A 27,130-nucleotide genomic window follows, 5' to 3' on the forward strand; every position below is an offset into this window, starting at 1 on the left:
ATTTAAAAATCATGTTTTATGTCTCCACAACCCAATTTATTCGACGCGTACAAGTCACAAATAATCATCTTTGAGTTAACAAGCTCATTTGAGCAAAATTTCACTCCAATATCTGTACTAATGATCTTCATACATCTATTAAACCGCTTTTCTACCGTTGCCTTAAAAATTAGAAAAATACATCTTGTTTCCTCTTAATGAAATAGCCCACATAATTCTAGCAAAAACAAATGGCAAAAAAACACCTTGCACAAGTTCATGTGATTATTTTCAGGTGTCCAGAAATGTTGGTATACTAGATCCAATACTTTTATCTCTCGATGCTTTGTCACCCTAAAAAGTTGTATGTTGCTTCCCTGCTAAACATGCGTCACATAGCTCTACCCTCGTACATATGGCAACCAAGTACCACTTGGGATTTTGTTAGTAAACAATGATACTAAAAATTGGCACAGCCATAGCTTTGGTTGCCATAATGCACTGTTGTTGTATTGTTGCTGCCTTCACTTCTTGTCACTAAGGCATGTGACTTTCTTAATTCAGTCGATAAAAAACTTGTGAAGGCCATGTTCCTTTACACATGATGCAATAACTCTTCATGTCTTCTTCATGACCACAAAACATTGATCGCCTTTGAGGATCAGATCCAAATGTTCACTGGTTGGTTCTTTCACTCACTAAAAGAAGATTATTTTTAACCCGGAAATATAAAGTACTTTCTTCAATAAAAAAAATCTACTTTGTGACTCAGCCTGGCCATTCGCTTTTCATTCTATAAAATGAGTTTTATCATCACTAAAAATAATCAATTCTAGTCTAGATATATCTTCAGAGAATTGAAGAAACCAATTAGATCCGTTAGTCATGTGCTTTGATGCTTAAGAATGAAAATATCAAGCCAAACACTTGTTTCGACTTTGAGAAGCTAAAAAAGAGTAAATTTCCCTTATTGCTTTCTTCTTAGTCAACCTTTCATGCTCCAAACCATATGGCATTTTCCAACATTCAACCTTTATATAGCCTACTTCTTCACAGCAATAACATATTAAATTCCAAGTTCAGTTGAGTGATAACAATTTAAATTGAGATCGGCTCTTACTTTTACCCATATTTGAAAGTGTAGTGTATTTTCATTATTGTTTGCCCCTCCTTATTTTTGTTGCTTTGGGCATTTAAACAAAATCTCTTTCAGAGGTATTATCATTGCTCTCGAAGTATTTCTTCCACCTTCCTTCTGCATTAGTTGACAGGGCAACTGAAATATTATGGCAGTGGTTTCGGAAGTGATATTAGGAGATTCTACAAATTAATTGAAATAAAGGCAAACTTATGAAGATAATTATCACCATGTCTTCTTCAATTATCGCTCATCCATATCAGGTCCATAATGTCTTTCAATTTCACCAATTGATCTGAAATCAATTCCCTTCCCTTCATTTGCATTAAAAACATCCTTTCAAGGCAATAAGCCCTAACTTCTCAGAAGTTTTATGCATCCGTTGTACCCTTGTCCATACTGAGATGCATCTTGCACTACAGAAGCATCTGACATTGATCGACATCTTAATAACCACTACTGTGTCTTGAACTTTGTAGTGAAATTCTTCCCGCTCAATGAGGATATTGAATTTAGGTGCTAAAAATTCATTTAGATCCAATCCAATTGCCTAAAGGCTTTCCTATTTGATTGTATATTGCTTCTATGTGCTGAAATTATGTCCAATAAACTTTTAATTGAACTCCAACATGAAATTACTAAGGGTACTTATTTATGCCATTTTTTCATGGTTGTTAACTCTCTGTAGATGCCTTTTACAACATCCCTAACCCCCTTTTCCAACACTGATACAACCTACTACAGCCTACCCAACCTCTGTTTCTCACTGTTATTGCCTATTACAAATCACCCAGCCTTTGTTTCTCATTGGTTAAGGTCTGTTACAAACTGCTCAACCTTTCTTTCTCCCTACCTGAGACTGTTCTAGGTTATCTGTCTGACTTCTATTTATTGCTAATCAAGGTCGATGACAAACTTCTCAAGCTTGTAATTGAAGAGCTTGAATGCATAGTACATACCCACATTGCTTGAGTGTTTGCAATTAACACCAGGGGCCTGTGGTCCTGTACAACCCTACTTACACTTCTTGAGAGTTTGCTATTGCTGCCCAAGGCCTGTACAGTCCTTCCGACACCTCTAAAAGAGCTCCAAGACATTTTTTTCCTATCTGTGAAATGTATGCAATTATTTTTCTTGTACATGACTTGTTACAGCCCTACCCACAACTTTGTATCACTGCAATGAACAACTACCTCAAGAAGCCTGCATGTTGTTAATGTGATGTACACAAGCCCAAGGAAGTGTGTTTATTGTAGTACCTAAGCCCTGGTGCCGTGATTGGTGTTGTTGTGGCAATTCTACAGCTCTTACTACACTTCTATAGTGATTTGTGGCTGAATAAATACTAATTTTTCCGAGAAAAATAGTAATAGTAATTTTATGTTGACCTATCAAATATTAAATCACAGCATTAACTGAAATAAAAATTCAAAACTAACTACAAACCAACTTCGGGATGTGATGTCTTCATCTTAGTGTTTGTTTGACTCTTCATTGTTGTACACATGCCAACCAATCCTTTGGTCATGCTACCCTTTGTCCAATATGTTGTAAATGCATAAAACAATTACAGAAAACTAAAAGCACCAACAATGAAACAGGGAATACCTAAAGACGAGACAGATTACCATTTTAAAAAATCATTATAACTGTCCAAATCAAAGTGACTCTTCATATTGCCAAGTGACACTTCATATTCCACTAACCTAAGCCTAATCAAAAGCAACTTAAACTAATCTAACACATTACATAACAACAAAGCTAAGTCACATGATTTGGGTTCGAGTATGGGTTTGGCAATGATTAGGTTCAGTTTGAACTCGAATTTTTTGATGAGGTTCGGATGAGGTTCGCCATTAGATTCATCTATATACATTTTCTATATATATATGTATATTAAGTTTAAATTGAAATATAGGATTAAAAACTAAGATATCAACATCAATAAACATACAAAATGCTCTCACGAACATGGAAATTGCAAGGATAGATTACAAGCTTGAGTTGTGGCATGACGTTATGAGTTTTAATCTATGGACTTTGTCAATGGTCATGAGGTTCGATGACGTTCGCCAAACCTCAAAAAAAAAATTAAAGTTCGCCAAACCTCAAAAAAAATTAAGGCACGCTAAAATTCAAACCCCAACGTTGAAGTTCAACGAATCTTGTGACATAGCAGCAAAGTACCATTGTGATACCATGTACTTTATAAATGTGCGTGACTAAAGTACACCCTAAAGGCTATATGACCGTCACGCAAACTTTATCATCTGTACTCAAAACAATTAGTCTAACCTTTCTTGGTCCACAAAATTCTTTCACCTTAAGGTTAATATAATTATAATTTCACAAAACCCTAGTTGATTTATGCACGCCATTATGTAAAAAATGCAACAAGTTTGATTTCTCCTAAAGGTGTTAACCAAAATCCTGCTGATAAATGTGAATAGACAGCTTTGTAAAAGTTAAAATGGCACTATAGGTAAGGCCATGTTCTTGTGCACAACAAGTTGAAAGTCAGAAAATGTATGCTTCAAGTAACACACTTCATTAGAAAATGCCCAAAGAAATGAGTGGTAGCATGACTTTGTTGAGCAGAGCATCACAAGGAACTTTATATTCAATATACCAGCCAGAAAAATATTGATATGCAAATCAATAGATGGTTGGTTCAGTTCTATTCATGATCATTGTGAATCGTGATTGCTAAGGCTGGTCATCTAAGCGTTCTAATTAGTATCATGAAGATGACATACGGGACTCTGAATTTGCTTTGAGGATGGGGAGAAATGTTCCAAGGGCCTTTCTAATATATACCCTTTAATTTTGTGGTATAATTGTCAAATCATCATCAGATTATTCATTTGACGGGTGCAATCATGCAATGACCAGTAAAGTTTTCAAATTAGCATAAATTGTTGAAAGAGGGAGAAATATGATGGCTTCTTTGTGCGTAGTGCCTATCCTTTTGCGTCCTTCTCTGGCTCGGATTTGCTCCTGCCAATCTATCTGTGTATCCATCTCTATCTACCTATCCATCCATCCATCCATTCAACTATATGCATGTCTGGATATACATATGTAAGCCTGCAGATCTATGTTTTATAGTGTGTGCTCTCCTAAAATTTGGGATATGCATGCACATTGCATTTATAGGGTGTGCCTTGGGAAGTATGTATCCATTTTGACTTTTTCTCCATCTCATTTGCAAGGAGAAAAGATATATCGAACTGGTTAACATTAAATAACAAGGACTTGACAATTACTGTACAATAAATAAACCATGCTCATCCTGATTCAGGGACCAAATAAATTCCCTGGTCCATTAAATCAGAGAAACATACACCAGAGAAAATTCAGGAAAACAAAAATATTCGATAATACAAAAAATTACAAGCTACACAGGCAGCATCCTCAAAACTGCCAGCGCTCTAGTTGCACCTCTGCTTCAGTTAGGTCTTTCTGAGCTTTCTTCCTACGATAAAATATTGGGCAGTCACGACTGCAATAAGGATAGGACATCAATGTAAGTATAAAAGAGATAGTAATTGTAAAAATATAAAATCAAAAAAAAACATCCTATTAATTAAAAACAAATACATGATCACACAAATGTTACAAAATACATCCATAATGTAAATTTAAATCATGTTATGAAAATGTAATACTTGAAATATAGCATTCAAAAACCTTGTGCAAAGAACATCTTGGTGCAGAGAGCCTTGGCACCGCTGACATTGTGTCCATAGTTTACCAAAGAGCATTTCTAATTCCCTCACTGACATTGATCAAATATTAGTGTCATATGATAGAAAATCTAGGTGAGAATAATAGACACAAGGCCTACTTTAAATTCTCCAAATAAAGAGTAATGGTATTAGAATACCAGCTTACCATTTGCAACTGTTTTCTGATACAATTCTGCTTCTCTTCCTTTGCAATGTGAACAAAGTGTCTGATCTTCTTTGCTGCAATGGCAACATGAAATCAGGTAACATCAAGAATTTCAGTATGAAACAACCTAACCAGACATTCTTATTATAAGAAAGCTAGACAGTTTCTTACAAGGAGAGCAGGCATGGAATCATGCAACCTCATAGATATTTCCACATCAAAAAGATGACCCCTAGTAGCTTTCTAAAGCACCAAACTGAAATAATAGTTACTCTCAATTGTGCACTACTATAAGCAAGGAAACCACATGCAGGACACCCTCTAATTGTATTAACTACATACCTGATAGGTGTTTTACAACCAATACAACTGAGTTGTTTCTTGGCAAATTTCATAATTCCACTATTTGAAGGAGTTGATATGGAAACTGCTCGTGTGTGACTACCATGAAGAAGCTCCTTGCTTGCATTCTTCAAAATGGGCTCAAATATTCTCAACAGTGGCTACAGAGCAAAAACAGGCACTAATCAAAAACAATTAGCTGGAAAGAATTACTATCTATGAAGATATATTTGAAACACTGGTGAAATTTTCAAAAAGAGCATAAACTACAAGTGATGATGCTTCGGTCTTTCACCTTGCTCAGTTGATTCTCCAGATAATATTGTGGATCAATAGGGATGTTATTCTCCAGTACGTAAATTGGATCCTCAGATTTCTCATATGCCTGAGCCCAACTAAACACTTTAGTCATTATATCCATAATCCCTCTGTAAATTATGCCTCCAAAGAAAACATAACAAAATAATTAAAATAACCATTTTCTAGTGCAATATCGAGACTTATGCTGAGCACAGAAGGGGTTAATTATTACCTTGGCACCTTTTGCAGCCTTTATGATGACATATGGAACACGATCACCCACAGTTGGAGCAGTTGCAGCATCCCTCTGCGAACCAGGGGCAACTTGGCTTTAGAACACGACATCAATTTAAAAAATCCAACAATGGACTCATTGTCAATAAAAGGTAAAATATTACAAGAGTCTTTAGATGCACTGCAGTAATAAAAACAGAGAAATAGGCTTGAAATGGAACCAGAAGGCATTGCACCATTCATTATACTTGTTCTGAGAAGCTATTTCCAGTATTTACCTTCCGCATGCGCTCAGCTAGTTCCACGTGTGCTGCCTTGACTGCATAGTCATCTCCAGTCTTTGTCAGACCCTGACTCAACAAAGAGATTGTTAGCACAGGCAAACAACAATGCCCTTAAGAATATGCTGATAGCCTTGATAAAGGATATGACCTGCAAACATCTGTTTCTGCCGCAGCTAAACAGTAATCAATTTTTCTCAGGATGAGATTAGAAATGCAGATATATTATATATTGTCATGTTTTGATTCTCTTCAATTGTATAAGAGCCTCCCTTGACACTTCTTCCTCCCATTGCTAGCAGTAAATATTGACTGAATCCCTTCCAAGTACAGAATGTAGGGAGAAGAAACATGACAGACTTAAAAAGGAAACTTCCATGGCCTGCCCCAACCAGGTATATAGTATATACTTCTAACACTTGAAACCAGGAATATGTAATAAGTGACTTGCTCGCAATGTAAATCTCCTCTTCCCCCTATCATATTTTCTCCATTTCAAAAGTAACAAATGGTCAAACAAATTTGGTCATAAACATGCAGAAGGATTCATTGTTCTCACCTTAGTTATCACCAAAAGTGACAAATCCATTCTGTTCATTAACAAGTCAGAAATAGTGTTCTTGACATACTGCACTGCACCAGGTATGTCACGATCAATGAGTATTTTGTGAAGGCACTCTGTAACCAAGTTCTTCACCAGCAGGCAATTGTCCCTTCGCACTGTTTCAATGCCTGTTGATATGGAATATTTAAAAGATCAGGAATATTTAATAATTAAGAAGGCATCAAATAAATTATTTTTCTAAGAGCATTTTGAGCCTTCACAAACACTAAGGCCTGTCTTTGAAACAAAAAGATCAGGTTTGTCACCTTTAGTATCCATTTTGTCATAAGCATCTGGCTTTGTCCACAACAACCCAGCATATCTTTTCTTGCTGATCAACAAGTATGGGTAGTATATTTTTTCAAATTCTAGTTTAATAGGCTGCATAAAAGCATATGTTAAATAACGCACTGATTAGATGCCAAAGATGCACCAAACAGATGCAGATAAGCCACAGAAAAGCATAACTGATCATCTTGTCCTGTGCATATTTACAAAGAGCTCATGGAACTGGAATGTCAAAAGAAGATTAGTTTTAAAACGAAAGGTGATATTAAAACATTCATCCCTACAAAAACATCATTAAAAACTCTAGAGGCTTCACGGATATTTAAAATTCCTGACACTGTACCTTTGTAAATGTACCACTAATATAATCTGAGGCTTCCCTCCCTAGCGTCATGGCCTCTTCTATATTTGGTACACCAAACTGTATCATAACTGAATCTGTATCTCCATATACAACCTAGATTCAAATATAAAAATATAATATCAAGCTTTACAGTAGAAATCTTGGTTAGGATCAGATCACCCATTATGATTTCAAGAACTTGGACTATCACCAATACAACAAGCATACTTCCTGTCATTACTGATCCAGTTCAAAGGTTACAAATGCCTATAGTTGCTAAATAATAGCCTACCTCAGCATTGTATTGGTAACCACCAACTATTGTGAACCTTTCTTCAACTAGCCTCTTTGTATGCTCTATCATTTGACGGCCTGACAGGTGGAAAAAAAAAGAGATGATTAACGATATGAAATTTTAAAACAATACGTAAAATCGATATTGTCTGATGGAACAGAGAATGTGTCAAAAGATCAAACTGGACTTGTAATCAAAATACAATAAGAGGGCCTAAGCATATCATCTTAGTTGTACAAGTACACATGACTAATTAATGCAATTCAAGAACTCGATCTTATTTGTACAAGATTGTCAATTACAGTTCATACCCAAAACATTATGCCAGGAGGAAGAAAAGAATTACATGGATATAATTGATGCCCAAAAATAATCAATGTGAATGGCTGATACATGCATATATAGAATAAGAGAGGACTGCAAGCATCTCTATCTTGTAAGTAAAAGAAGCACCAATAACATTACAACTAGGAAAAACAAGGGGAGAATCAAGGTGTCCATGGATTTAATGTTTTTTTCCATGGAAGAACTGTGAAATTACCATAGCTCGTCACACTCGATGAAATCTCCAAACAGGGCAATTGCCCAACAGTGGCACCAGTAAACCCATAAACTGAATTCGCACTGATCTGCAAGTGCACACAGTCAAAACTATTTTATGCGTTTCACCAGCATACCTAGTTTTACTTTTATTCCATGTCCAAGCCATAATTAATACAGACTTGACAAAGCTGTAATTACCTTCAAAGCCAATTGTCGGCCATCCAAGACAGCCTTTTCAAAAGGATCTTTAGCCTCCTAAACAAGATTACAGGAAGTTAAAAACTGAGATGCTAAGTGGAAAAAATACAAGCATGTAACATGAACATAGGAAGCACTTAGTTCACCACCTTTAGGTCTGCCTTGGCTCTTTTCCTGGCAGCCAGTAACTCTTCTAGGATCTCTGGTAATATGCCCTAGGTAACAGGAAAAAGAGCATTCAATTTAGCATCATCGAAAATGGTCAGCATATGATGGTTAAAATGTAAATAATGAAATAAGTATCAGCGATCGTCGTAAAAAGTCATCAATGAAAAATGAGCCCATCCTGATCCAGCTTCAAATAAATGCCAAAGTCTACATAGATTTGTGAGTTATAACAAATCACAAGCAAGGAGAAAGTGTATACCTTCTGTAAAGTTGGCTTCACAAAAGTCTCGCCCGATGGTGTTTTATTTACACACTCTGGCTGGAGATTAAATTTTGCAATGTCCTCTGACCTCACCTGGACATGGGAGTCAATACAAATCAAGCAAACCGTACAAAAGTTGGCATATTGTAATTCAGCAATCAACAAACACAACAATATGCTTTTGCATGAATCCATTTTCCTTTGTTTAATTCATAACAAGGATGACTTTGTTGCTAGTAACATAGTGCTGACAAAGAAGCTTCAGAGAAATACTATGCTTGAGCCTTTGAGTAAAGGAAAAACTAAGAGGGAATACTCGATAGGATTTCCTACCAAGCTGCAATAACAAAGATTATATGCCATCATGATTGATGGATACAAGGAAGCAAAGTCCAGAGTTGCAATTGGTTTTTCGTAGAAACCTGATTTTGCCTCCAAAACCTGCATCAAACTCCATTTTTATTTTAATACCTCATCCAGTCCCATCATCCTAGTTGAACAATCTTGCTAGACATGACTCAATACAACTGTGAACCAAAGCTTCAAGTGTGAGTTTAAAGGCATGGACTTTGGAAACTCACCGTTGCACCTTCAAAAGTCTCCTGTCCAGAGCCTTGGCCTTTAATATTTGGCACAAGAAGATTCTTTTGCCTTGATTTTCTTAGTATCTGAGATAAAACCTGCAAGGAAACTTACATTCTATTCATTCACCACAGATTCAAAAAGAAGCATGCATACACAGAATAAATAGTAGCTATTATAAATTTTGTCACATTAAAGATTTTTTTTAGTGAATTCCCCTAAGAGCACAAAACCATGAGCTATCATTCAAATAGTCATGACCCTCTCTGCAAACTTACCTTGATGCTTTGACCCCTGGAAAGCAAAAAAGACAAAGGAACACCGGTAACACGAGCCATCTCTACATAATTGTATATAAACATCAGTTTATCCAAGAGCCGCTGTGGAAGATAAGCATCCTATGCATGCAACCGACAAGAAACAATATATTAACTGAACATCCACAATGTTTAACTCGGTTTTCAATTTAACATAGAACTCAAATTGATAATTGTTGATTTTTGAAGAGTCTTCTATACTGAATTTCTTTTGATGATTTATTCCTTTTACACATTCTTATCCATGATTTCATCATTAAGCAAATTACACATAAGACATCAACGGTCAACCATATAATATTTAAGACAGTAGGATCATAAAGAGACAGCCACACAAAGAACACAAGAATTTACCCTGGGAAAACCCACATGGGGAAAAACCCAGCAACCCTTTCAATAGAGAATTCTTTAATTCAAGAGAGATACATCCAAGTCAAAATGATAGAAAAGTGACCAGCATAGATGACAAGCTCAAGCTCTCACCAAGAAACCAAGTCAGCCCTCAAAACTGTCGACAAAATGCCTCTTGAAGAATTCGGTTAAGTCTGAACTAGGTCTGTGCCAAGGGATGAAATTCAGCCTCTACCTTAGTCATAAGAGTTTGGTCCTGTACCATAGAAAGGGCTTGTATATGCGTTAGACAGATACCACAAAAGTTTGATGCTTGCCTCAGACAGATACCAAAAACTCACACTTGATCTTGGCCTTCTTTCCTTGCTTGAACAAGAACAGAACCAATAACTTTCTTCTCCTACTGTTTTCGGCCTCATTTTTACCTCAGACTCGCACTTGATCTTGGCCTTCTTTCCTTGCTTGAATGAGGACAGAACCAATAACTTTCTTCTCCTACTGTTTTCAGCCTCATTTTTACCTTGTATTGCAGAGATATCTTACTTGAGAGATGAGAGATGTGAAGTGCCTTGAAGGAGGACGAGTCACTTATATTTATAGCCTTCCATGCAGGTTGAATGGGTGCCATAAGGGGCTGAGCCGTCTTGACCAAGAAGAGAGCCGACATGGTCTTCTTGTGGAGGGAAAATCATAATTTCAAAATTCAAATTTTCTTTTTCCAAACGGCATGAAGAACAGGCCTCTATAAGTTTTTCTTTTGACCTAAGCATGAAGAACATGCTTACAAATACATCAAAATACATTATGAAGACCAACCATAGTAACAAATTCAACAATCATGGCAACTCCCTAAATACATTCTTAGATAGCTAGCCTACCAGAAAACTACGTACATTTGACTGAAAGCAGCATAATAAATAGTCAACATGAAATCAAAAGAGTCAAGACATTACACTTTTACTTCGTAATATTTTGAGGCTGTCTTAATTTGATGTAAGAACCATCTTACGAATGGAATCCATATAAATCACAAAGCCACTAACTCATAAAACACTGGTTTTTAATAAGAGTAAACCAAAATGATGACTACAAATATCTCCAAGTTGATTTCTTCTATCGGTGAATCAATTATTCATTTCTAAACATGAAATCTATCTAAACTACCAGCCAGCCTCTGCATCTATATAATGAAACTAACCACTATCAAAAAATCAATAAAATGTTCAAACCACGTCTTTGATTTCAAGAAATTTAGAATTGCAGCAAAATAAAATCATTGGAAAGAATTGTATCTTGCATGGAACTACTTTGTTAGAACACATCGGTAGTTACAAACACAGCCACCTTTAAGAGTTGGAATTTTCCATTATGTTTAAGTGGCTATACTCCATATTCACACTCAATAGTGATAACCTAAGTAACTTGACACGGGGATTCGGGATTCGGGATTCGTAGGATATGGGGATTCGAGTGTCGGATTCGGACATGTTGACCCCCCTGGAGCAGGACAAGCAGGATTTGTTATATATATATATATATATATATATATATATATTATAAATTAGATATTTCTTACACAAATTCTCATTAATGATACAAACTCATTGATTTCAAACATAGATCTTCATCTAGATGTAAGTTTTACTGTTTACAAAGTAAGTTACTAACATTATAGCATGCATAGTACATACAAAATTCAAATGCATGTCACATAAATCATAAATGATAAATCAATGAATCATAAATTCTAAATTCATAGAATCATAAATGATAAATCATAATACATATTCAATTCATCAATGATCCAATAGGAGAAAGACAAGATAGTAAGAAAAAGACGTTGACAGTGACAGCTGTAGTTTTCTCATTAAGTCATCAAGTCAAAATGTGTTGCATAGGTAGTGCAATGCTAATGGCAAATAGAAATAGAAAATACAAAACAACTACAGGTATACAAGCCTCAAGGCAGTAGGTAGCCCATGACTCATGAGTCATCAATCTTCATAGTCATCATCAAAATCAACATCATTGTCCTCATCATCATGATCACCACTGCTTTCCTCTACATCCTCCTCCTCTCCTGTATCCATAGTCGCCTCTACATCTGCTGGTGTGGAGGATGACCCCTCTACAATATCACCATCATCAAATCTAACAAGTTCTAGCACTGGATCATTGAGATCCATGTTGGCCAATGCCAATTCAACACTGTTGTCCAGACCCATATCACCAGGAAAGACACCCCATATCTTTGTCTTTCCCTTCAACCACTCTTCCCTTTGCCTGTAAATAAGACAAAAGCTGGTGTGCACATACACCATTGTCTCTGCCCTGGACTACTCAAGCATGCTCTTCTTCACACTATACAAATTCCCATATGTGCTCCAATTCCTCTAGCAACAAGAGGATGAAGTCCCCTGAGAGAGGAGCCTCATGGCTAACGGCTGAAGAGGTGGGTTTGTTGCCCCATTGTTTGTCCACCAAGAATAGGGGTTCTTAGCCCCCCTGTCTCTAATTACATCATATCCTGCAAATTGACCAGTGCCAGTGGAAAACTCTGCAAAGGCATCCTCCACCTCATAAAGCAATGCTCTATCCTGAAAAACCCGCCTAAATGCATCTTTCCTCCCCTATGAGATTTCACCATCCATGTGAGGAGGGAATCTACGAGAAGGTCCACCATTCAGCCACTCATGGCTATAGTATTTTGGGTTCAATGAGTGAGCCAAACAATGTAAAGGTGTGCAATTCTTGTCCCATCTGCTGACAAGAATATCCAGTATAGTACCACAGAAGGCCTCTGGTGATGTCTCATACTCGGGGCACTCACTCTATAAAATAATGCTCCTCACAGACTCAATCATGGAATCCCATCCCTTATAAACCTCTCCTAGGATGGGTTTGTCTGTATCTGCAAATCGAAGCAAAGAAATGATAAGGTCCATGATCTGAATAATTAGATCTACCCTCTCCCACCAAGCATCATCTAGCACTGTGTCCTTCACTCTTTTAGAGCCTAGTTGATCTGTCTTTCTCCAAAAAGACCAAAACTCATAAATAACCATGGCCCCAAGAGCAGTCTTGACCTCCCTCAACCTCTTCAACATGATGAATGAAGAGGCAAACCGTGTATCAGCAATCTTCAACAATGATAGATTGTTGTACTCCTTGTAGATAGTGAGGGCATTTGTATGATTTTGCACAAAGTCACGGATATGTCGTGCATCCTCAATAACGTTACCAATCCAAAGCACATCAGAAGCAATTGATTTTAGTGCTAAGTTCAATGAATGGACAATGCAAGGTGTCCAAAACACTTGTGGATATTTAGCTTCCACAATCATGCCAGCAGCCTTGCAAATAGGTGCATTATCTGTAATGATTTGCACACAAGAATCAACACCTACATCTTCAATAACTTTAATAAACAACTCACCCATAAATTGTGCATTCTTGTATTCTCCAAGTGTACCCACTGCTTTCAAGAAAACTGGACCATTCAAGGAAGACACCATGAAATTGATAGGTGGGTGTTGTGCTAGATCTGTCCATCCATCAGAAACAATGCTAACCCCAGATGTTAGCTATGATGCTTTCATAGGCTCAAGTGTTTTTTGCACCTCTTTTTTTGCCTTCGTCAACAATGTGGTTTTAAGCTTCTCCGGACCAGGAGGCACATACCATGATGGAGACCCATGAGTTAGAGCTCGACACATCTCAATAAATAGAGGTGAGCATGCAACATTAAAAGATATGAAGTTTTGATATAAAAAAAGGCAATGGTGAGATCAAACTCTTCTCGTTTCTCTTTTTGAAAAATCTTGTCCATTGGACCAAGTGAAATTGTCTTTCTTTTCGCTGCCTGTCCCCTAATAGAACTCTCAAATGGAAATTTGGTGGTGTCTTTCCTCAAAAATAGAAGGGGGTCATCATTCTTGGTTTTTCTTGATTTTGCAGCCACATTCGCCATGCCAACAGTGAACTCCTTTTCCATTTCTTTCCTATTTTGTAAAGGAACTTGTGTACAAGCTCCAACTCCACAACCTGGTAAAAGCCAACAAATGGCCTTTCACACGAAAATATGTGCTTGTGAAAGTAATGTGGCAAAAGTCATCTTCGATGCACATTGCCTCCTCCCTTCCCCTTGTTGCTTGGCCCATCCTCTCTCGTGACATATTTCCACAAGGGATATTTCTCAATGCTACCTTTAGGAGGAAGTCTTCCCTCAACATTACTTGCAGCAGACACTGATGATATTGGGGGAGGAGGGGCATATCCAATGGGGACATTCTTCCCCTTCCTTTGCCCCCTACCTACTGCCCTTGATTGAGCTATGAATATTGTAAAAAAATAAACAAAACATCCACAAATTTGTAAAATAAATGCATATACAAACTACTGTAATATAAATGCAAAAAAAATAGAGATGAAATGCACTTATCTGGTGCTTGAATCTCCTTAAAAGCGCTCCAAACCCTTGGCTCCTTGCTCCAAACTTCTAACAACAAACGCACAACTCACTATTTGCAAAAGGAATGAGAGAAAATGGTAAAGAAAAATAGGAATGCGCCCTTTTTAATGGCCCGCAGTTTCTTTTTCACCGGATTCGAATCCGGTTTTCAAGACACAATGTGTCCTAACGGGACATGATTCGGATTCGATCGTGTCCCGTTAGGACACGTCATGTCTCGAAAATCGAATTCGAATTAGGTTGAATCAAATCCGATTCGTAGGATTCGAACACTTGGGAAAAAATCAACAAATCTGGTTTCACTGGTGATAACCATTTTACATAAACTCAAGTTATTGAACTTACTCTAATGTTCAATGCAAATACATGTAACCATCATTAAGAATAGTTGTGTAATGTCCCCATCATTTTGAGCATCAAAGCATATTTTTGCAAATTTTGGAATTTTTGTTGTTCTAGTAAAAAGGTGGCAAAAAAGTAATATTGGTATTTTATATTCTGGTAAAAAGGTGGCAAACAGGTCAACTCAATAACAAAATAAAAGTTTCTAGAAGTTTCTCAATGAAGAATTATAAAAGGAGAGAGGAGTTCATTTGTGCATCATCCCAACTTATCATTTCTTATTGCTCTGGAAGTGGAGCTCAAATGAGTTCAATTTGAGGGTTTCAAAGGAGATCCTCTCCCTAGTTTTGGTGGATTCTGTTGCCACCCTAGCTAGTCTCCCACCTTCAGTAAAATTGCTCGCCAACCTAGTTGTATTTCTATTTTCTATATTATTGCTAATCTTCTTGCAGGGGTTCTAAAGCAAATTCATGATTGTAGAAAGAGTACACTTGCAAAGGGGCCGAGTTCTTTGAGTGGCCGAGTTCTTTCTATGAAGAGGGCTGAATTGACAAAGGCGTCGAGTTCACCCACAGAGGCCAAATTTCTCCTTGTGAAGGGGCCGAATTGACAAAGAGGTCGAGTTTACCCACAGAGGCCAAATTTCTCCTTGTGAAGGGGCCAAATTGTTATCTATCTGGGAGGAGCCAAACGCTTTAATTTTGAAGAGGCCGAGTTCAATTTTTCCAGGGGGCGTATTCTTCATTGGTCCCAAGGCTAAGTTCTATTGCCAAGTCAAATAATTGGGCCAAGTTGCTTGTGTGGGTGTCAATTTCCTTATCCTTGGGACCGAATTAATGGAATTTCAAGGAGGCTAAGTTCCTGTTTAATGTGGGCCAAATTCCACATCACCTAGAGGCCAAGTCCTGAAGTGGCTTCCCATTACAAGGGTCGATTTTATTGAGGGTTGAATTCCTACAAAGGGTTCGAGTGCATTTCCAAAATTTTGTGAAGGGAGATGAGCACAATTTGAGGAGGGCCGAGAAGCTAATTTTGTGGGGGACATGCTACTTCTAGGAGGGTCGAGTTAGTGTTGTCATCTGCAAGAAATATCTTCCCAGGTTCTTCACTCCAAGTATTTGTAAGAGGAATTGTTCCAACAAATAAAATGATGATGATGATGATGTTCTTGGAGTAAATTTGTTGTGTGCCTTTATCTATTTGTTCGCTAAATGTTTGATGAATTTACTGAGATATTTGTTGAAGGTGTTCTTTCTAATGTGTGACAATGTTTGCATGCCATCTGCTTGTTAAAAGTCTTATATGGGGAAAGTTTGAATTTTTGATGAAAATTTGTGGATTTTATTTCTGATAAATTACAGTGATATTAGAGCATGATCTCGGTCGGTTGTCGTGTTTATATTTATGACCCCAGAAAATATTTAGAACATAACATATAGAACACAGAGGTATAGGAGTAAAGAAAGAGAGATGCCAATTGGTCAAGAGCCAAACTCCCCATTGCGCGGAAAGGAAATAATTATTGTATCAAAGGAAGTTGACATGACAAGTTTAAATAAAGATGAGGCGACATTTCAAAGCCTCCTAAAAGCTCTAAATGATCTAGCAAAAGGACAAAAGGAAATGGTTGAGGAAATAAGGCGACAAAATAGAAACAAGGGCCACAATGGAGAATCATCTGAAGGTGAAGGGATAGAAACATCTCATAATAATGCCATTACAAACTCCCAGAGCCACCTTCACAACTTCAATGGAATATCTCGGCCTACTAAGCCTAGTTTCCTGCCTGCTAGCTCCCTAGAACCAGCAGAACAAGATGACATGCCACTGGGAGAATATTACAGGGAATATCAATCCATGGAGGAGGGTTTCCAAGATGCAATCTCTTTTAAATAAGTTTTCTTGTTGAAGAGTGGCAAAAAGGGCAGAGGGATAAGAGGTGCACCCGAACAAGGCACAAAGTTGAAACGCACTGTTGGGAACCTGACTCTTCCTAGCTTTGATGGCTCTACCAAATGCACAATAAGGGCATGGATCTAGAAGTTGGACACTTATTTCTAGCTGAACCAAGTGACAGAGGCTAATGCTATTAAACTAGCCACCTTGCATCTCGAAGGAGAGGCACATGATCAGTCGTACCATGGCTTAACCACCTTAGGGCATGCCAATGTAAGCTACTACGAGGATTCTGTGCAGAGGGTGGTAGAGTGTTTTGATCGAAAAGATCCTAAGTTGTATTATTTGAAATTGACTCAGCTTAGAAAGACCGACAACCCAGAACACTATATAGCAAAATTCTTGAGGCTATCTATAATGGTGCCAAATTTGTCAGAACCCAGGAGGATCATGCTGTTTTTGGAGGGTTTAGATGAGCCCTTGTGTGGGCTAGTGAGGTCTTACAAGGCCACTTCACTACAAGATGCAGTTAGCAGAACCTGGGATTTACAAGATGCAATTTCGAAAACCAGAGCTCCTACTAACACACCTTTCCTCCCAAGGGAAAAGATACAAAACCTCCTCAAAGGGAAAGGACAGGGAGAAACCAGCTTGATGAGGAAACCCGGATGGACCGCAGGAGGAGGAGGTTATGCTTAACCATTTAAGAGCCTTGGGCACCGGGACAGCGATGTTCAACAAAGGGGAAAGCACATTATATCGAGGTGTTTTCTGATAATGATAGTGAGGAGGATGAACAAGAGAAGCCACAGGAGGAGCTCAAAGAGATGGAGGGTGATGCAGGGTTATTTCTACCCTCACAAGGATTCCTTAGTTTCTCACACTCAGGATTCGAGGGACTCTATAGGGGCAAAGAGCTACAGTTTTAGTTGATGGTGGGGCCACCCACAATTTCATTGATATCGATTATGTAGCCAAGAGACAGTTAGCCACCACATATTTCGAGGGATTCTCCATAGCCATTCCTGGAAACAAATTCATGCAATCCAACAAAACAATCCCTAAGATGAGCTTGACAATGCAGAACTACACCGTCACAGATGACTTCTTTGTGACTCATGTGCATGATAATAATGTAGTGTTGGGGATTCAATGGCTCATCTCTATCGGGTAATACACCACAGATTACCTGCAGATAGAGATGGAGTTTATGAAGGATGGCAAGAAGGTGGTGTTGAGGGGCATGCACACCTATCCTCCCAAGACAATCACATCAAATAAAATGGAGGCCATCTTTCGACATGGAGACATCGAGTGTGTAGTTGAGTGCAAAATATCAGAGAAGAGGTAAAAAGATCAGAAGTATCCAACAGACATACCAGCTCTATTGCAAAAGTACCATAAGGTGTTCGGGGACATTTTGCCAAGGAGACCACCTGACAAGTGTTTCGAGCATATCGTTGAGTTGGAGGAAGGGGTTTAGGCCATTATTACTACTCCATATAAACACCCCAAAGCATACAAATATGAGATAGAGAAAACCATTTGGGAGTTTCTGGCACTAGGCCACACAAGCCCCAGCTCTAGCCCATTTGCCTCATTAGTGGTTCTAGTCAAGAAGAAAGATGGGTCCCTCAGGATGTGCATCAATTACAGGGTGTTGAACAAGAATACCATCAAAAATTGATACCCCATTCCGAGAATTGATGAATTGATTGATGGATTGAAAGGCCAGATATTTCTCCAAGATTGATCTATGTTTGGGCTATCACCAGATTAGAGTCAAAAAGCAAGATATTCCAAAAACTACTTTCAGATGTCACTATGGCCACTATGAGTTCCTGGTTATGCCTTTTGGGTTGACCAATGCACCAACTACATTCCAGCCTTGTATGAACCAAGTGTTCAACAAGCAGCTACACAAGTATGTGCTCGTCTTCTTTGATGACATTCTGGTATACAACAGGACATGGGAGGAACACCTACAACACTCGGAGGAGGTGTTGAGGATAATTGATGAGAAACAATTTTATGCTAAGTTATCCAAGAGCGAGTTTGGCCTGACCAAGATGCTCTATTTGGGGCACGTGATTAGTGGAGAAGGGGTGCAAGTGCACTGGGAGAAGATGCAGGCCATCATTGATTGGCCTACTCCTAAGAATGTAACAATGTTGAGGGGGTTCTTGGGTATTTGCACTTACTACAAGCGGTTCATCAAGGGATTTTCTCATTTGGCAGCACCACTTACAAATTTGACCAAGAAGGACTCCTTCATATGGTAAGATACAATGGAGAAGGCTTTCGTACAACTGAACGAGCTAATAAGCACTTGTCATGTTTTGGCTTTACTTGAATGGGATTGGAGTGGTATTGATGCAAAATGGCCACCCTGTAGCTTTTGAGAGCAGGAACCTCAAGGATTATGAGTGCCATTTATCTATTAGACAAAGAGATGCTCGCTATCATGCATGCACTAGCTAAGTTCTAGCCATATTTGATGGCCAATCAGTTCAAAGTCATGACTGATCACAACAACCTCTGATTTTTCCTGGACCAGAAGGAGTTAAATGAATGGCAGTGGAAATGGGTGAGTTGTTGGAAAATATGGAGACTTGTAGATTGGAAATTATTTTCCATATTACTATAATCACTTATGATGTTATTTGGTTCTTTATTACTTCTTTAGATCTGTTCATCAAGCAATTACCAAAACAATGAAGATCACAGAGAGACAAAGTACACAAGATATAGGCTCGAAGCTATGGCAAAACCCTTCCAAGGAGAAAACCCAGAAAATGTTTCTCTTCTTCTATAGAAGTTTCTTACAAAAGAGACTTCTAAGACCCAAGGGAACAAACCCTCCAATCCCCAAGCCAACCCCCAACAAGATCTTCCTTGAGATAGCTTCTAGCACTTCAATACTGCTACATTGTTGTCGCAACTTCAACCCCTGCAACAAAATTTCAGCCTTGCAATTTCGACCCCCTACAATTACTATAGAATTTCATACCTCTACAACTGGAAACTTCAAAAACCCTAGCAAGACAAGAGAAAAGCTTCCTTGACAAAATTCTGACTTCTGCTCTTCTTCTTTGTCCTCCCAACTGCTGAAATATATAACTAGGTTCGGGCTTCATAATGACATATGTAATCATGATTTTATGTATTTAATGAAAATGGAAAAATAAATTTATTGTTGTTATTCTTGAGGCAAGGGTTTCATGTTCAAAAAAAAAAATATTTTATAGGTCAAGCTCCCATTGAGAGCTTCTAGGGATTTTGTAACAGCCTTGGTGAAAATTCCATGTAATAAAAGTTAATAAAGGCAAAATAATAACCACGATTGATGGGACACTTATTCCAAATTGAATGTTGGCCAAGACATCCTAGTGTGGGTGTTCATCGGTTTATTATGGCTAAGGAAATTAGCAAAGGAAATGGCTAAGGCTTTGGAAAGTCAAAATGGCATTTTTGGCACATTTACTTATGAAAACAATGGAAATTAGGAGAAAAACGAGGTGAAAAGTCACAGGTTGTATGTGAGGAGGAGATTGAAGGAAAATGAAGAAATTAGAAGCCTAATTGATAAAAAGGCTTCTAAGGATCAGTTGGTAACCTTTTTTCAGTTTAGTTTTGGAGCTCTCTTATTATTCTCTCTCCCCCTCACTCTTGGACAATTAGCGTTTTCTTGGAGCATTTTGGCATTGGATCAAGAAAGACAAAAAGGGCAAGAGGAAGCAGAGATGAAGTAAGGAAGAGCGGGATCAAGCAGCTACAACAGTATTCTTTGCAGTTATCGATTTGCATATGTATTTTCCTTGCTATATTTGGCATGCATGGCATTGCATGTGGTTCTTTTGTTGTTATGGCATGGGTTTTGCCAGGTGTGATAGTGTTTTCAGCCTAGCCTTGCCATTTTTGGATAGCCATGGTGTGATGGGGTCCTCATGTTTTGGTTGAGCTAGATTGTCGGATGGATTCGAAGTTGAGTGAGATGGATCGCTAAATGATAGAACACATGGCCTAGTGGTCCCTGAATTGGACTGTGGATCACGGTAAATCCATTGGCCTAGTGACCCCTGAGCTAGACTGTGGGTTGCGGTAAAGCCAGGATTGTGTTTCCCCGGTGGGCCTAGGAATCCTTGACGGTGAATGGAAGGATATATTGTAATGCCAAGAGGTGGATTGCTCTCCGTTGGGCCTAGTAATCATGGGTTTGGAATATGCGGTAAAGCCTAGAGAGTGGGTCTCGGTTTAGGGCCTAGTGATCCGGTGTGGATTGCATTAAAGCCTGAGAGACTAGGAGACAAGAAAATTCCACACAGTGTAGGTGGAGAAATCCGGTGGCATCCATGCTTGTTTGGCCTAGTGATCGGGTGGAAATCATGGTAAACCCTGTTATAACATGTTTATTATGTTGGCCTATTGATCCGAGATGGATTACAGTAAAGCCTGGTTTCTATTGATGAGGATGAGGTAGTTTATCCTCGGAATGCCCTAGTTGGTTCTTTTGGTTTGATTCTCACATTCATGCTTGGAATATGGCACGAAGGTGAATGGTTGAAGAGAGATTTGGCTCAGCCATTCTATGGTCGGGTGGAACGTGGTAGTCCCATACTGGGTTTCAATTTTGCATCATCAATATGTGGTTACTTCTCCTTATAATTCTATAAATATTATACTAATTTATATGTGGATCATATGGCTATGATTTCATTGGTATTTATGTTGCTATTATGTTGGTTATGTATGTGTTTTATGACGATGGCTATGTATGGCTCTCATCATGTTTTTACTTGTAAATGAATGGACAATGTATCTATGACCTAATAGATGAAAATGCAGCAAATGATATGAGGGAACAATGGTTCTTAGCGATTCTCAGATAAGTATGAGATCCCTATGCTTATATATGTTGTTTGCACCTATAAATTACATATTCGTGATATGTTTGATGAAATGCCTATCATGGCCAGTAGGGGTCCGGTTAAGGGCTTGTTCAAGTATTTGATTTTACGTCATTTTTTCCCTGTTATCTTATTGTTTTGGGGATGTCATTCAATTATGGGCAGTGACCTGGGCTCTAGGCCTGAAAAAGTTGCTCAAATCCAAGGGACGTTGGCATAGCACTAAGCAAAATAGTCCCTGGACGCTGGCATGCCTTGTCATGAGAGCATCTAGAGCCTCGTGAACGTTGGCAAGCCTATAGCATGAGAGCATCCAAAGGTCAGGTGGTCAAAAAACTTTAGAAGAACCCAAGGGCTAGCTACCTAAAGTGTTGGGATGATTCTCAGGGGTCCTATAGCTGATGTGGAAGGTCCGTATGTTGTGTTTTTGTCGATTCCTCATCCTTAAGGTCACATAGGAGGTTGAATGATCCAGGTGGATGTTGGTGGCCACCCACCTATCCCATTTGGACCCCCACAACTGTCTCTTTCAGTCTTTTTATTTTCCTAAATTGTAGCACAGTTTACTATTTTTATTAGCAGTTTTTCGGGTCCTGAACTTCCGGAGCCGTTTTGAGGCCCTAAACGACGTTTTTTTGGGAATCTGGGGCGACCCATGTTGCCTCCCAAAGTGGTAGTACTCGGATAGATCTTTCTAATGAGCTATCGTGCGCGTCAAACGGAGATCGTATGCCAAAGTTACGACCCCGGGAAATTGATGTACCAATTTACCCAAACGGGGCCCACAATTTGGCGTTTCATCTTCTAGGGTTAGATTTCGGAATGTGAAGGGTTTTCCATTGTTTCTCAACAATAAATAGGGCTTCGAGCCTCATTGTAACTCAGTTCGGAACAGTTCAGAGGCATGTAGCCGCCACATCTCTTCTCAGAGATAAGCTACCATCGCCCTAGCTGGTTTCTTTCCATTTCTGTTTGTAAGCACATTTCAGTATTTTCCATTAATGAAATGAAGCATTATTTCCGCTGCATCTCTGTGTTTATGGTTATTGCATCTCTGTTTTTATGGTTATCTCTATAATCTATTGTGTTCCTGTTTTAAATCCGGATCAGTGGTATCAGAGCGGTCTGCTTTTTCTCTGTTTTTCTTTGCATGTCCCCAACGAGGTCGGGATATAAGGAGTTAGGGCTTGAACTGGTCGAACCTTTGCAAGACCAGCCTCGCAAATCCCGACGGCCTCCCATGGCGGATGAGAAGAAAGACGAGGGGGCAGGAGATCCTATCAAAATCTTGCTTGAAGAAGCGCTCGAGCGGCAAAGGAACGCGATGATGGATAGCTTTGCGCAAATCCTTCAGCGGCTACCCAGAGGCGACGCATCGACTTCCAACAGCGACTCTGGAAATGCCACACCCTTCAAGGTACAAGTTAATTTTGAAATCCCCATCTTCGAGGGTCAAATAGACGCAGATGCCGTAGATAAATGGTTAAATCTGCTAGATGGGTATTTTTCTGTTCATGAATTTTCAAGTCGGGAAAAGATTGTTTTCGCTCTTCTCAAAGCAGCCCCCCACGTCAAGGACTGGTGGGAAACCTACTGCGAGCAGAAGGATGAAAGTACAGACTCACTTTTTTCAGCCGCACCCACTTGGAATGACTTCCGAGATGCCATCAAGGAGCAATACTACCCTGTCGGAAGCTATGAGGACAAATACATCAAATGGACCACACTGCGGCAGGGACGAGACCAAGATGTGCCGGAGTTCACAAACATTTTTCATACCCTTTGCACACAGTTGGGTATCAAAGATTCTGAGTTGCATCTGGTACTCAAATACCGCGGCTGCCTACACAAATACATCCAGGAAGAGATGGGGTTCTTGAACATCCCCTCACTCGGCACAGCATACCGATATGCTGTAAAAATCGAGCAAAAGTTCAAACAGAAGAAGCGAGACTTTGGATCTGCAAATCCGAAGCCCAAAGGACAAAGCCAAGGCGGGGTGACCCAAGACAACTCGTCGAAGCTGCAAGAAAAGAACAACACCACGAAGCCGAAGAAGGACACAGGGAAGTGGTGTGAGTTCCACAAGAGTCCCACTCATAACACAAGTGAGTGTCGGACCAAGCAGTCGCTGGTGGCCGAGTTGAAGGCTTCCGAATCAGATGCATGTTCCGACCCTGAGCCAAAACCCGACAAGGGGAATGGCAAAGGGAAGCAGATCATTGATGCGGATCCCAGCGCCACTGTTGCCACTGCCAAGATCCAGAAGAATGACCCTGCAGATCCAGAAGAGGGGGAGCGTCTTTTCCACTCACAGATGTGGGTGAAGGGTTCGCCGCTACAATTCATTGTCGACAGTGGCAGCCAAAAGAACCTCATTTCAGCAGAGGTCGTGAAGCGGTTGGGCCTATCGACTACACCACACCCACAGCCGTACAATATCGGGTGGCTTCATGAAGGACGAGATCTCAAAGTTCGCAAGCAGTGCCGCCTTCCCTACAACATCAAGCCCTTCACCGACGAGGTATTATGTGATGTTACACCTCTGGATGTTTGTGATGTATTATTAAGCCAACCATACTTGTGGAGGCGACATGCAGTGTATGAGTCCAGGCCTCGTGCTGTCATTATTTCTTTGAATAATTCATTATACAGGATACCAGAGGTAGCCCCACCTACCGCCACATCTTTGATCACTACCAAGAAAGGCAGCAAGCTCATCTCTCAGACCAGGAAATTCATCTGTATGGTTCACTCCCAAAGTAAGGGGAAGATCGTTGCTACATCCATGACCCCTACAAACGGTTCCTCCATGCAGCAGCAGCAAAGGGATACGGTCATGGCAGAACACAGGAACAACTTCTCCTCACCCACAGGCGTACCACATAAGTTTCAGGTGGGCAACAAAGTCTGGTTGCATCGACAGAGAGAACGCCTTACCAGAACCCATTAGAAACTCAGACCACTCCGACATGGTCCTTACACCAGTACCAAGGCTATGGGCAACAATGCTTTGAAGCACAGCATTCCTCCATTCCTTCGCTTGCACCAAGTGTTCAATGTGGACCATCGTCGACCATGCTGCCCACCATTTCTGAACATATCAGAGATTGTAGAACAGCTTACCAGGGACCAAGTTCAGCAGATGGAGGAACTCAACGCAATGGGGACCATTGCTTCCTAAGGGGGGAGGAATGATCCAGGTGGATGTTGGTGGCCACCCACCTATCCCATTTGGACCCCCACAACTGTCTCTTTCAGTCTTTTTATTTTCCTAAATTGTAGCACAGTTTACTATTTTTATTAGCAGTTTTTCGGGTCCTGAACTTCCGGAGCCGTTTTGAGGCCCTAAACGACGTTTTTTTGGGAATCTGGCAGTACTCGGATAGATCTTTCTAATGAGCTATCGTGCGTGTCAAACGGAGATCGTATGCCAAAGTTACGACCCCGGGAAATTGATGTACCAATTTACCCAAACGGGGCCCACAATTTGGCGTTTCATCTTCTAGGGTTAGATTTCGGAATGTGAAGGGTTTTCCATTGTTTCTCAACAATAAATAGGGCTTCGAGCCTCATTGTAACTCAGTTCGGAACAGTTCAGAGGCATGTAGCCGCCACATCTCTTCTCAGAGATAAGCTACCATCGCCCTAGTTGGTTTCTTTCCATTTCTGTTTGTAAGCACATTTCAGTATTTTCCATTAATGAAATGAAGCATTATTTCCGCTGCATCTCTGTGTTTATGGTTATTGCATCTCTGTTTTTATGGTTATCTCTATAATCTATTGCGTTCCTGTTTTAAATCCGGATCATTGAATCCAATCATCGTAGCCTTTCGTCGCATGTTTAACCCGGTTGGCCAGTTAATTGGGTAGATGTGAGAGAAAGATGTTATACAATGGTAACAGAGCATGGTTCACCCCTCGAACTGGATGGGCTGTGTGTTGGTCATACATTCATGCCGTTTGCACATGTGGTTAATCATCCTTATGGTCTATATGCATGTTGCATATGCATGGTGTTAGTCATGGTTGTAGTGATGTTGCTATGTGAAAGAGGATGTTGTTGTTATGAAGTATGTCGTCATGAGTGTATGATTGGTCACATGTTGTTTACACTTGTGTATTGTCAATGTATGTCAGTGTGGTTGTTGTTGTCATGTATGAGGTCATGGTATGTGTAGTTGATATGGTCGTATTGATGACTGAACTCTAGCTAGAATGATGTTTATATGTTGATGCACTTATTTGTTATATGTCTATATGATGTTATGATTATGTTATACATGTATCACGTTGATTTGGTGATCTTGCGGATGAGGTATCCTCCCCGAATTAGGCTAAGGTACGCTGGTTTGTTGTGATTTGGTTTAGTTGACATAATATGCCTTGCAGGAAGAGATCAATTGGCTAGCAAGACAATAGACTACAAAGACTCTCCCTATGAATCAAATGAGAAACGTGATGTTGGGCACTCTTCTGATTTGGCAGACACATTGAGAAACTTGAAGGAAAAAATAAGGTGTTATAAGACAGACAATGACAAAATCATGCAGGCACGAGAAACAAGCAGAGGTTAATGTTATACTTCTTCAGAGTTTGTCAGAATTGCAGCGACAAGCGCCACTTCGGATCAGCCATGGACAAGAGGACAGAACTAATGGGGCATATGGCAATAGGTCTCATGGTGGTCACATTTTAGATAGAGATGACACTATTAGATATGGCAAGTTGTTGGATACTCTGGATAGGAAAGGTGATGGATACAAGTACTATTCTAGCTCTGGTTCGGATAGACATCATGATCGTCATTGTTATCATCCTTACAGGAAGAGTGATAGGTGATACTTGACAGATGAGTTTAAGAAAGCAAAGCCACCTACTTTTGATGGAGACTTGAAAAAGTCGGAAGATGCAGAGGCTTGGATACTCGGGATGAACAAGTTCTTTGAGTTGCATGAGTACACAAAAAGACATCAACGCCAGAATTCCTATCTTTAGCTTGAGAGGTAAAGCAGACATCTGGTGGGAAGCTGTGAAGCAGGTTAGAGACATCAGGATAGTTGACTTGGCACGAGTTCAAGAGGCTTTTCAGGGAGAAATACTTGTCAAAAAGGTACTACGACAGTAAGGCCAAATAATTCTATGATATAAAGATGGGATCAATGACAGATGAAGAGTACACAACTAAGTTTCTGGAGCCATTGAGGTATGTACTATATTTTAAAGATGAGAAGGCTAAAGTTCAATGATTTATCAGTGGACTTCCATTAGCATTTAGATATCAGATTGAGTATGATGAGCCTTGGCCACATGAGGAAGTTATTGGGAAATTGAAGCATTGCTATCAACAATCAAAGCATCAAAACGAATCTTAGCAAGGATGGAAAGGGAAAGA

The 27,130-nt window shown here is 39.4% G+C and overlaps 1 protein-coding gene across 1 annotated transcript in view; it reads right to left on the bottom strand.

Moving 5' to 3' along the window:
- Nucleotides 1–4,340: 4,340 nt before the first annotated feature.
- Nucleotides 4,341–27,130, bottom strand: part of LOC149180389 (DNA polymerase delta subunit 1) — a 337,034-nt gene continuing 314,244 nt past the window's right edge. The window contains exons 13-30 of the mRNA XM_089416092.1: nucleotides 9,730–9,849; nucleotides 9,451–9,549; nucleotides 9,203–9,310; nucleotides 8,867–8,962; nucleotides 8,589–8,654; nucleotides 8,440–8,496; nucleotides 8,240–8,327; nucleotides 7,696–7,775; nucleotides 7,404–7,517; nucleotides 7,039–7,153; nucleotides 6,728–6,900; nucleotides 6,166–6,237; nucleotides 5,886–5,960; nucleotides 5,649–5,738; nucleotides 5,354–5,514; nucleotides 5,012–5,085; nucleotides 4,808–4,895; nucleotides 4,341–4,619 (exon numbers count right to left, since the gene is read on the bottom strand). Coding sequence (XP_089272218.1) covers nucleotides 4,532–4,619; nucleotides 4,808–4,895; nucleotides 5,012–5,085; nucleotides 5,354–5,514; nucleotides 5,649–5,738; nucleotides 5,886–5,960; nucleotides 6,166–6,237; nucleotides 6,728–6,900; nucleotides 7,039–7,153; nucleotides 7,404–7,517; nucleotides 7,696–7,775; nucleotides 8,240–8,327; nucleotides 8,440–8,496; nucleotides 8,589–8,654; nucleotides 8,867–8,962; nucleotides 9,203–9,310; nucleotides 9,451–9,549; nucleotides 9,730–9,849 — 1,764 coding nt within the window. The 3' untranslated portion in view covers nucleotides 4,341–4,531. The remainder of the gene's footprint in view (nucleotides 4,620–4,807; nucleotides 4,896–5,011; nucleotides 5,086–5,353; nucleotides 5,515–5,648; nucleotides 5,739–5,885; nucleotides 5,961–6,165; nucleotides 6,238–6,727; nucleotides 6,901–7,038; nucleotides 7,154–7,403; nucleotides 7,518–7,695; nucleotides 7,776–8,239; nucleotides 8,328–8,439; nucleotides 8,497–8,588; nucleotides 8,655–8,866; nucleotides 8,963–9,202; nucleotides 9,311–9,450; nucleotides 9,550–9,729; nucleotides 9,850–27,130) is intronic.

The sequence above is a fragment of the Pinus tabuliformis genome, chromosome 3_2 (genome assembly GCF_031772625.1).
Source record: "Pinus tabuliformis cultivar Carrire ecotype Pingquan chromosome 3_2, CPIR1, whole genome shotgun sequence".
Lineage (NCBI taxonomy): Eukaryota > Viridiplantae > Streptophyta > Pinopsida > Pinales > Pinaceae > Pinus > Pinus tabuliformis.